General features: G+C 43.0%; 1 protein-coding gene across 8 annotated transcripts in view; it reads left to right on the top strand.

Moving 5' to 3' along the window:
* tp63 (tumor protein p63) overlaps positions 1 to 12,135 on the top strand; it is a 61,765-nt gene that overhangs the window by 46,369 nt on the left and 3,261 nt on the right. For 5 of the 8 annotated variants that reach the window (XM_083766321.1, XM_083766320.1, XM_083766323.1 and 2 more), the window contains 6 exons: positions 6,947 to 7,133; positions 7,241 to 7,356; positions 8,061 to 8,170; positions 8,280 to 8,416; positions 8,664 to 8,746; positions 8,868 to 8,992. In XM_083766321.1, coding sequence (XP_083622447.1) covers positions 6,947 to 7,133; positions 7,241 to 7,356; positions 8,061 to 8,170; positions 8,280 to 8,416; positions 8,664 to 8,746; positions 8,868 to 8,992 — 758 coding nt within the window. The remainder of the gene's footprint in view (positions 1 to 6,946; positions 7,134 to 7,240; positions 7,357 to 8,060; positions 8,171 to 8,279; positions 8,417 to 8,663; positions 8,747 to 8,867; positions 8,993 to 12,135) is intronic. The other 3 variants (XM_083766322.1, XM_083766325.1, XM_083766327.1) reach the window with 1 other exon arrangement.

Here is a 12,135-nt window from a genome sequence, read left to right as displayed (position 1 = left end):
GTCCAGTGTACGGCGCAGTCATAACACATGATGCAAGACTGCTTTGAATGGTCTGACATCACAAGGAAATTTGATGGATGCCTATTTTGTCATTGTTGTAGTGTGTAAACTTTAAATCGCCCATTTAAACCCACAAAGAAAATATTGTTTGCATTGTGTTTTTCAAAACTGAATCCCACTTTTAAAAGTAAAGCCAAGTTGTTTTTTTATATATTCAAAATGTGCACATGGCTCCAATGGTCTTGAATGACTTTTGAACCTGACCAAAGCTGAGCACTTACAACTAGGTTACCTGTGGCTCCCATTCCCTCTAAAGCTGAATTTGTTATGATCATGATCTCCATAATGGCGTTCAGAGAGAGTTTTTTTAGGAGTCTCCGTAGTAGTTGCTTTAATTAGAGAGAATCATGAGAATGGAGCTTTACCTCCAACTGACAGAGACTCCTTCGTCTGATCTCAGGTGATCTGCTGCAAATCTCCCCATAAGCTCAACAGAATAGCTCAACCGCTGGACTGATGGCCTGATGGCAGCGTGCCACAGAAGATGTCACCGCCACAGCTTTACTCTGCCAATAGATCTGCTAAAGCCCCCCCCTTTTGAAGGGCTGTGGGATCTTCCACTGGGAGTTAGTGGACTGTGTACTGTGCTGTTTGATGACTGTTCTTGTGAAGACACACCTTAATCCCAAGCCCACACCTTAACCTCTTCCTGTCTAGGACGCCTGTGACACACGCACACAGAAGCATAACGCGTCAACATTTCCCAGAATGGCCCCCGCAGTGTGTGTCTCTCATTCATGCGGTTGGCCATAGCACTCGACCCTTAATTGTTTGTTTAAAGTGCACAGCCCCAGCAAATAGTGTCTGTGTGGGTTGGAGGTGTTTTTTCTTCTTCTGCTTCTTTGCTCGACTAAATTGATGGTGTGTCGCAAATGAGGCAACTATTGTTGGCTACTGATGCTACCATTGTGAGGCTAAAAGGAGCTTGTGTTTGCCTTGCATATTAGCTGCCACCAGGTAGTGCTCAAAAGAGAGGAATGTCATGGTTTGGGCTCTCGCCGCGACTCTGCAGAGCTAGGGGGGATTACAGTAATGGATTGAGGGCCTGTAGATAATACTTGTGTAAATACTCTCTGCCTCTTTCCTGAACCCTGTGCTCTCGGGCGAGCTCTAGTCTTTTTTTTTTCTTTTTTGAGAGAGCAAGAGAGAGTTAAGCTCGATGGCTGCGTCTCACATTGTGCCGCGGGAGGAGGAGGTACCCTGCGAAACAGCTCAAAGAGAAGAGTGTTCCAGCGAAAGGCTGCAAGACTCAGCTTGCCCCTGGAACATCTGCGGGCCCGTCCCACGCCTCACAAGATGGAGCCGAGACTTGTTTGTGTCAAGAAGCTTGTCAAGACTCGCCCGTCACAGAGACGCAAGCCCTAAAACCTACAGCTGAGGACAATTTTTTTTGGGATTTTTATGTGAAAAAAAAAGACAGTCAAAGATTTTGGTGATACGGACGTGATTTCTCAATAATAGCAAAAAAAAGAGAGATATTTATGATTATTTTCACTTTTTACAAAGGAAAATCAGGCTTAGCGTACTTGCGTCTAATATGCAACAGTACCAATGACCCAAAAAATGAAATGGTAGTTAGTTGCATAAATACAAAACAGAGTCATTAATCTGTCACCAGATCACCATTTCTTGAATCCTCACTAACCAAAACAAAAAGTAATTTGTTGTGTGTTGTGTTGTGATTAAAAAGCCTAAACAGAGTTGTGGGAAGTGTATTTTTGAGTAAAAGAAAAAAGAAGATACTTGTATTCACAGTCTGGCACTGGTAAGGCATTTGGGAAAAGTAGAGGGGAAAACCAGAATAATTACACAAAACCTGTCTGTGAGCGATCCCATCTTCACATGTAATTTTATCCCAGTTTCAAACGAACTATTTCATAGTTTATCTAAAACAAAATACAATTAAATACAATTCTTGTGTTTAGAGCAGTGGTTTTCAACCTTTTTAATATCAAGGCCCATACTTTATTCACCATTTGATGACATTTAGCCTCTCAAACCCAAAACAAAAGAATATTTTGTCGTCGTTGGACGAGGTTTTGTTCACAATTCCATGCAAACGTTGATCAGAAGAACAATTCTCCCACATTCTCTAATTTTGTAGCCACCTTGTAAATTAAGTAATGAAGATGTTTAACAATAATTGAACTCTTGAGAGCATAAAATGAAACCAAATGGATTGGTCCATTTGGTTTCATTTTACGCTCTCAAGAGATCTATAAGGGTCCATTTGGTTACCAACTCTCAATTTAGCTGGGGACCAACTGGAACCGCCTCAAGGACCACTGGTGGTCCCCGGACCACTGGTTGAAAACCACTGGTTTAGAGCTACAAAGAAAATGTGTATATATATATATTATTTTAGGGGACTCTTTTGCAGTCACTAAGGTGACGGTGAATTTCTTATCACCATTTAGCAGATCTCAAGCCACTCTTAAAAAATAAACACGATGTGACGTCACACGTGCTTGCAGATGTTCTGCTGCCTGATGTGAGGTCTCACCAATGCCGATCCCTCTGCAGCATAAGCTGTTTATATGCTGATGATCTTCTCATTAGAGCCCAACAAATATAGCAGTCAGCCATTATTTAACTTTTTTTCATGGCAATTAAGCAGACGATATCTCTTCTATAATAAAATAAATAATTACGTAGTACATTATACATAAGTCCACAATGTAAACAAGTCCCAAACTCTTAGCTTTAATGTCTGTATAATTTAGCGCCAAAATCAGGATCAGACCCAAAAAATTAAATCTGGCATCGGTCAGGCTCTACTTCTCACAACGTCAGGGATGAGTCAGATTGATATCGATATCAGATCGCGTCCTATATACTTCTGCATTAAACATCTCTAAGAAGCAGGTGTTTTTCCTCACTTGTGGAAAAAAGGGTAGGGAGGGGAAGATGAGGGGGTGGGGGGGGGGGGGGAGAAAAAAAAACTCCCTTGCATTTTTGTTGAATTAAACAGGTTGAGGAGAAGCCCGGGGCAAGATAGGACATGTCAGGTATGAAGAAGACAAGACCAGAGGCGCCAAACAGTGCTTGTTTAAGGGTCTGTGTTTGTCAGGACTTGACTCCTGCATGCGCCCGCAGCGCTTGTCAGGGAGAGTAGAACGCTACAGCTGTGGGCCTGTCTCAACCTGCGTCGCTGTGGAAGTGTGTATTCTTCTGTTCAAAACGTCTTGTGTGTGTGGAAGAAAGTGAATGCACACATGCAACACTGTGCATGACCCCCCGAACTGCACATGTATGTTATATGTGCAGTGTGATTATTGTTCCGTCATACAGCATGCTTCCTAATTGTAAATCTGTAAGTAAGCAGCAAGTGTCAAGTTTGTCGACAGTGTACTAAAAACGTACTCACTCGGAGTTGAATTAACAGTCTGGATTTAGCTTTTTTTTTTTTTTTACTCTCACTTAGAGATACTGTAGGGGATTAAAAAAAAATCAGTCTGAAGTGAGTTGTACTGTACTGTACAAGCCCTCCCTGGCCTGTGTGTCTGTGTGTTAGGCTGTGCAACAGTGACACTTGGTGGTGAACAAACGCTATAACGCTGTCTTCGTGCTCGGACACAGCGGGGGACAACGGGACAGACCCAGGGACACAGCCACACACATAGCTGTCTATAGGAGTCGTTGCACCACTAAAAAAAAAGATGCAGCTAACCGATCTATATAATTGAATTAGCTGTCTCTGTACTATCTAATAAAAAAGGCAACGAAACAAACAAACAAAACTAAATAAAACAGCCTATACAGATCACTGGCTTCCATCTTATTGCCACGGTCGGCTGTTGAAGAATGTGTCATGCTTGCAGTCTTCCAAACCTTTTTGTTTTTAAACAAATGTGATTAGCTGTGTGTGTGTGTGTGTGTGTGTGTGTGTGTGTGTGTGTGTGTGTGTGTGCGTGCGTGTGTACTCTAACTGTGTAATTCACATTGTGACCAATGAATGGCTCATAATTACATGTTAACACCTGAGCACCGCGCCCTGTGTGAGCCACTGAATCCCATCAGTCAACTGGCTGCCCCTCCACCCTGCACCGTGTTGGCTTTAGCCATGTACCGCTTTCAGCAGTCGCCAAGCTCCAGCTCTCACTGCTGAGCAAACACACCACCACAAGCACATAGTTGTGTGTTCAAAAGTTTGTAGCCTGAGGGCTAGGACAGGCTCCCTAGAGTGTGTGTGTGTGTGTGTGTGTGTGTGTGTGTGTGAGTGAGACTGTGTGTGTGTGGCGGGGAGTGTTCAATCTCTGCAAACTGTAGTTCTCCCCTTAACCTGTCTCACTTTATCTTGAGGTTACCACTGCTGTTCTGCTGCTTTGGCCTTCAGCGAAACAAAATATAGTCCTGTAATTATTCAAAACACTATACACACTCTTCATCTCTCTCTTCACTCTCTCTCGGTCTCTCTTCCATGTCTCTCTCTGCTTGGCTTCCCCACCTCATTTAGCTGATTGACAGGGAGTATCAGGTTGGGAGCGAGGCGACAACTACGGCCATTCATCTTGTGGTGTTTTCTTTTTGAGTGGTGCAACCACTCCAAGGAACTGCAATGTCTGTGTTCACCCGTGCACCTATGTGACGTTAAAGAGCACCAGTATATGACTGAGTACCAGTAGGGGCGCTGTTGTGCCAGAAACAGAGAGAGGGATAGTGCTGCACTGTTGCCTGCTATTGAGAGAGAAAGAGAGAGGTGGGGTCAACACTCAGTTCACACAGGTGTGATTTATGTTATAAATGAGACCTTTTGGCAAGCTACTTTGATTTAGAAGCAAGGGCATGTTCAGCCACCATGTTGACCCCCAAGTTGAATTTGACTTCACTGTATGAGAGACTAGCAGGGATGGTTGGTTGGTATAGGTGGATGGATGGATTGAAGGATGGCTAGATAGACATTTATTAGACCTTTATTGAAATGTAGGTTTCGTAGGCACAACAGCAGTAAGCATGAAACGCATAATAAAGCCAGAGGAAATAATTACTTGGACATATGATATTGGCTATAAATGGTATTGGAACGGTCTCAAAATAATACAGATTATTTAATCTGTTTTAACCAGCAAAAACTAATTCAATGTAAAAGTGTAGAAAATCATCAATGAGTTCAATATGAGTTCAAAAGTGTGTAGTACCTCTAGTCTAAGCCAAATCAAATATGATGTAAAATCTTAACAAGAAATACACTTTACATATTTCTACATTTAATTTGTGTACTCATCTCATTCAGTAGTCATTCAGTTGTGAAAACACACACTTGGAAAAGAGTGTAGTTATTTATTGATTGATTTGAAGCCCCGCCCCTATAGGGCCTAGGTTTGTTTCCATTGTAGTCCTCTGTATAATATCGGTATCGGCAGATATGACCCTGCAAATAATCGGATGTCGGTCATAATTTCATAATCGTGCAGCACCCCTACTTGGACATAATCATCAGAAAACTAAAACTTAACATTCAAAAGCTGGGATTTTTGTTTAATGTCCTCAATACTGTAAATTCATACAAAGAAATTTAAATCTCAGTTCCAACACTCAAACTGTGCTGTGTCCCTGCTGTGCTCATACATTGTACATTTAGTAATGAGGTCACTTGAGGAAAGGAGCCTACTTGAGGATTATTAATAACCAGACTTGTATTAATGGAACCCAACTTCTGGACGGTGAAACATGAACATAGAAACAGCAAGAGAGACTATATGTATATATATATATAGATATAGATATAGAAAGAGAGAGAGAGAGAGACAGACAGACATGAGAAAGCACTGTTTGGAGTTTGTCGTGATGAAAGGAAAGGTTTGTGCCTGGGGAATGGAGCACTCGCGTCCCTGCCAAGCTTGTGTAATATTAAAAGTCAACACAGACAGGTGCTGGGATGTGCTCCCTTTCATTTGGAACAAAACTTAATAGAGATGGAATTTTATGTGCCATTGTTCTAGAACACCGCCCCGAGCGGCTTTCACAATGTTCTCAGAATACTTCTCTTCCCGCAGAAAATGAACCTGACAGGGAAAACTTACCCTGCACCCCACCCCCCCAGTGTCCTCTGCACAGTGGATTTGAATCTGCTGCTTACACAGCAGTGATTTGAATGGTTTGTTGACACAGTTGTGTCCTGCCTATTAGAAACAATTCTCTCCTTTATTTTGGCGGTTATCTGGATATCCAAGCTTACAGTACCAGTAAAAAAATAAAAACACATCCATTATCAATAATGCCTTTTGAAAGCTTGTATGTGAGCCAGGCTGTGTTAAGCAATCATCACTTTTGGCGTGTGCGTGCCACTCTAGCTAGTCTGTTTTACAATGATAATTTATGTTCTGTGATGGCTTTAACCCTGTCTTAATTGACTGCGGTGAGTCCATTTCCACCTGCTCATATAATGTCTTGATCTCTAGATAGCGGTCATCAAAAGGTTGAACAGGTACTGTAGATGAAACCTGTGTCCCTGTTTTAACTGCTCCTTGAGGGGTGTTTTTATGACTCCTCGGAAGTCCCAGAGGCTCACGATGCCAGTGAGGTTTGCCCAATACACAACCGTGTGTGTGTGTGTGTGTGTGTGCATGTGTGCATAATCACAGCCTTGCTTTTAACCCTTGCTTTCTTCAGGGAGAAAACAGAAGTGCATGGTCCAGGCAACAGGTGTTGCAAGGAGCCTTGAGCCCAGCCTTGAGCCTCTTGTAAATGCAGGCTAACTCTGTTTTGATGGCTAGACTAATGTAGCGAGCTATATTGATAAATATTCCGTTATTGTGGTATTTTCCTACCTTGTGGTGTTTTCCTTCCTTGTTAACCTTGATTTATTGTCTAAATTGAAACTGATCTATACATAAAAAGGCTTTATCTAACGATTGTTCCGTTTTCTTTTTTCCTTTGTCCACAGTATTCAACAGAGCTAAAGAAACTGTACTGTCAGATCGCCAAGACATGTCCCATTCAGATCAAAGTCCTAACCAACCCCCCAGGGGGCGCTGTCATCCGGGCCATGCCTGTTTACAAGAAGGCCGAGCACGTCACAGAGGTGGTCAAACGTTGCCCAAACCATGAACTCAGCCGCGAGTTCAACGACGGTCAGTACTCCATAAAATTTTTTTACATAACATCACTTGGTTGAAAGTTTTTGTTGTTCACTTCATAGCTTCTTATGCACTCTTTTATGATATAATCTTGCGTGCAGGCCAGATCGCTCCTCCAAGCCATCTGATTCGTGTGGAGGGCAACAGCCACGCCCAGTATGTGGAGGACGCCATCACGGGCCGCCAGAGCGTCCTGGTGCCCTATGAGCCCCCCCAGGTGAGTGCTCCCCTCCCCACCGTGCCTGGAGAAAGCCTGTTTCCATCCCACTGTCAACGCTATCTCACCACTGACTGTGACAGACAGTGTGTTAACAGGCTTCTTCTTGACTTATCTGTCCCCCCACCCCACACACACACACACACACACACACACACACACACACCTCTCCCTCGCTAACTCGATCCTCACAGCCAGCAAATGTTTCTCAATAGGATTACACCATGACACTGCCTCTAGCTACGTCTCTGTCAACCCATAAAAGGAAATGGCTCTGACTTTTTCACTCGCTTCAATTTTGAGGCTTCAGGTGTTGTTCCATCACTGTGCAGGTCACATGGCAATTTGTGACCAATTTAAGTGGCGTTGAAATGTCCCTCACCTGAACAGCAACATTGTGGTTGTGTGTAGAAAGTAAGATTTCTAAGCAAAACAATACCTACATGTCTACAGTGATATCTGTAAATTTCTATTTCACATTACGTTGTTTCACCTGCCTTCCATAGCAGCCAAGATTGCCTCAAAAACACTATTACACAGTTGTACATAACAGTGATGACTAAAACCAAATGTGCATGAAATCATTACCACAAATCTATTAGATAATGATAAAGTCGTTTTCTGTATCTGATCAAATAATGTATACGTTTTCCTTTTCCTTTGTCACAGATAGTAAGAGTAATGATGTAATACTCTTCTTTCAGGTGGGCACAGAGTTCACTACGATCTTGTACAACTTCATGTGCAACTCGAGCTGCGTGGGGGGAATGAACAGACGCCCCATCCTCATCATCGTCACTCTGGAAAACCGAGAGTAAGAAGTTGGACTGTCTTCAGTGGTAGCCTCTTGTCGCTTTCCTGTTAAGTTGAGAAGTTTGTCTCTGACCACTGTTCTTGCCGCTGCCTCTCTGTCTCCCCTCCAGTGGCCAGGTGCTGGGTCGCCGCTGCTTTGAGGCCAGGATCTGCGCTTGTCCGGGGCGCGACCGCAAGGCCGACGAGGACAGCATCCGCAAGCAGAACGTAACAGACGTCACAAAAAGCACTGAGGGTACGAAACGCCGTAAGTAGCGCGGGGGCTGGTGAAGGGCTGACATGCTCATGGGTGTCATCTAAGGCGCTTCTGATTACAAAGGACTAACACACTCGCACACTGCTTGCACGCTGCTTGCACGCTGCTTGCACACTCACCTCGCCTTCCTACACGCCATCCCCATTCTGTGCTTCTTTCACCCCAGTCCTGTTCTTGCTGAGGCTACCTTCTTCTGAAGGCCGCCACAGGGTACTGATCGTGCTTCTGTCCTCCACAGCCTTTCGCCAGGTGTCCCATGGCATTCAGATGTCCTCCATCAAGAAGAGAAGATCCACAGATGAGGAAGTTTTTTGTTTGCCTGTAAGTTTACATCTCTGTAATAGTCTGTATGGGAGCTACTCCGGGTATTTTTTGAACGCCATTACAGTTTCATAGTGCTTGAACCGCAGACTGACATTTCTCTCTCTTCAACCTCTTGTAGATTAAAGGTCGTGAAATATATGAGATTTTGGTGAAAATCAAGGAATCTCTGGAGCTCATGCAGTTTCTGCCCCAGCACACTATCGAGTCATACAGGCAGCAGCAACAGAATCTCCTACAAAAACAGTGAGTACCAGTGCTAGTGGGCTTGAGTAAGTGCACCTTTGTTTTGACAGTCACAGCATGGAATATGTTCATTAAAATTAACGCTCACATTTGAATGCCATCAATTGTTGCTGTGACCACCTTTAACTGTCTGAGCTCATTTACTATTTTTTTGTTTGCATTCTTTTATATATTTTTTTTATTTCATTTTAGTGAAATGTTGTTTGCATTCTGATTGGCGAAGAATGACGAGCAATCACAGAAAATGCCCCTAATTATATGATGTGTGTTTTGGACGAGTGTTGTATATCTCATAAGACAAAATTATTGCTGGAAAGTTGTGTTGTGCTGGTAATGTTTATGCATTGCAAAACATGGCTGCATAATATGCCTTTGAACAAAGCTGCTGCTTTTGCAGTTTTGCATAACAAGACTATAATTACACCATGAATGAGCAATTCACTTATTTTTTCCAAGTATTTCTTTATTTAATATTTCACAAGTTGAATCTGGAATTTGCGTCACGCTTGTGCCTTAGAGGGTGAACCCCCCCCCCTGCTCTCTCATGGGATATGAGCCAAGTTTGATGAATCGTGACAAATGTACCTTGCTACGCTTTGTTGAGGAGAAGCTCCCAAAGATTGATGGTAACGCCTTTAGGTGCTTTGCCAGGTTTGCACAACAGCACCAGTCACAAAATCCCTGCCTCCATCTCCTATTGGCTCGAGCGTAATTAAAACTGTCTCAGACACACACATTCACACACATTTTACCTTGTCCACGCCCATTCACCATGAGCCATGGAAAAGGGTAGATGCAAGTAAATGATAGTTTGACGGCCCCATGATGATAATTATTGCTTATGTTATAGTTTCCCATTAAAAAACTGGCAGACCGCCAGACAGTGAGGTAATTCTTCTTTTTATTGTTTTTGATTGTACAGGCTACCGTTGCTTGCTATCAGAACCTTAAGTATTCATCATACATAATCAACAGTAACATTGCATCTCTTGGTTTACTGAATATTCTCTTCAGAATATCTTTATAAAGTACAGCACTACCATATACTCTACTCCAGCATTTGCTTTACTTAGTAGGAACATTCAATTATTTTTCACATCTTTGTGTATTCTCTAATACTAATTTGTATGCTGTCGTCTTCCCCTCTCCTGTGTGCCCATCATATTGACTGCTGTATTCTTAACCCCTGTTGTTTCTACTTCAGACTTTACCAAATTTAATCCATTTGATTACTACTTCATTAGACCCTTTTGCTCTAGATATTTATTTTTTGTTACTGAGCGTGTCAGTGTACACTACAGCACTTTGGTTCACTGTTTTAAATGTGCTCTATGAATAAAGTGGATTGGATTGGATAAACAACACCTAACTATGAAAGCAAGCTGAACATTCCAATGTGATTCAACAGTATGTTATGTTGGCAAATAGTGCCATCTTCTGGTGAGTGATATAAGTGCAGGTTAGGATATAGGCTTTGGCTATTATGTTTCACTTGTCTTAGCACTACATTTTGCGATGAAATTCAACCCCTCTCCCTGCCCCTGACACAGATCATTCTGCGCAAAATCTTTTCCTGTAATTTTAAGGGTGATTCTTTGCTCTCCCTGCCTCCTCTTTTCCACTGCTGCATGTGTCCATGTGTTTTTATGCCTCTTCTTTTCCACTGCTGCATGTCTCCATGTGTTTTTGTGAACACTAAATGCTCATTCATAGTCTGGATTTTCAGTGGTGAGGTGACCACCGCTCCGGTGGTGAGGTGACCACCTCTCCGGTGGTGAGGAGACCACCGGAGCTGAAATAACGTTGAGCGGTGGTGAGTAAAAACGGAGAGAAGGGCGGGAGCGGTGGCGGTGGTTTGCTCTTCCCCGCGGCTCGTGACGTCATGTTGTAGTTCGGTGGTCACCCCACCACCAAAAATCCAGACTATGAATGAGCCTTAAGGCCTCTTTCTCCTTTAGTGAGCCCTTATTTCTGCTCTCTCTTTCTCTCTTCTTTCTGGTTCCTCTGCAGTCTGCTTAAAGCCCGTCTTGGTAGCCAGCTCCTGGAGCCTGCAGGAGAGCAGAGGCGGCGCTACAGTTCCTCCTGAACGTCTGCCTCACATTCCTCCTCCTCTTCCACCTCCTCTCCCAGTCACCCAGAATTTCTCCTTCGCCTCCTCTTTCCACTTCTCCTCCCCTTTTCCTCTTTCCCCGGGTGCTGGGACGGTTTACCGAGGATGTGCCACTATTGACACTAGTAGAGTTCCATGAACAATGTTCAGTTGCTGCTACAAGACTCGAACCTCTGGTGCAAAGTGCATCTGACCATGGTGCAACGTGTAGGCTGCCAGCCTAGGCTACCAGTACAAGGCTTCCCCATGCACAGGCCTACTGTATATGCTTATGCAGACCTAGGGTCTAGAAGTAGGGGGTCCTTTAAGTTCACTGGTAATGCTTTTATCAGTGATGTTTTTTAGTTTTGTTGCATGCAGATTATTTTTTTTCCATAAAAATGTTAAGGGGAGCCTATTTGCCTAATGATGTGACATTCTCGAGGAACCACAGAAGTGTACAGTGTCATGTGGGGAACTCCTAGTTTTATTTTTATGGACATGTCATATGAGCGTTGCATAGAGACTGTGTGTACAGTAACTGCATCTCAACTGACTTCTTCACCACTTGGTTGAGGTTGGTCAGGAACCAAGCTCTAGTGTTTCTATTTTATTTTCTGTTACTTGACTTACTAAGCTAGCTTGGGCTATATTATCAGAGCTGGACTCAAATATGTGGTTATCTTGGGAGGGAGGATAAATAGACTAAAATGAAGATAATGCTAATGCTGGTCATGTTTTTTAAAGTCACTGCAGGACAGTTTTGAGTGTTTTTTTTTATTACAGTAATTTCTCAATTTTGTCTTTCAATAAAGGGAATTACAGATATACAGTCCGTCAGATTATGTGTAAAGCAGAGTTCTGTCACTTTCGCCCCTGTGACCATTCTGTTTGAAACAGATTACTTTATTTTCTGTGGCTGTTCCGTCTGTCAGAACCAATAAATGTTTTCGTTTCTGCTTGAACTTGAAACTGCTTTGCCTTATTACTCTTATTTCTTTTCATTGCCACTACTATACACACACACTGCACTTTTTTATTTGTTTTTCAGGAT

This window comes from Protomyctophum parallelum, assembly GCF_964188405.1.
Source record: "Protomyctophum parallelum genome assembly, chromosome: 6".
NCBI lineage: Eukaryota > Metazoa > Chordata > Actinopteri > Myctophiformes > Myctophidae > Protomyctophum > Protomyctophum parallelum.
The sequence above is the reverse complement of the archived record's forward strand: the minus strand, read 5'-3'. Positions and strand labels throughout refer to the sequence as shown.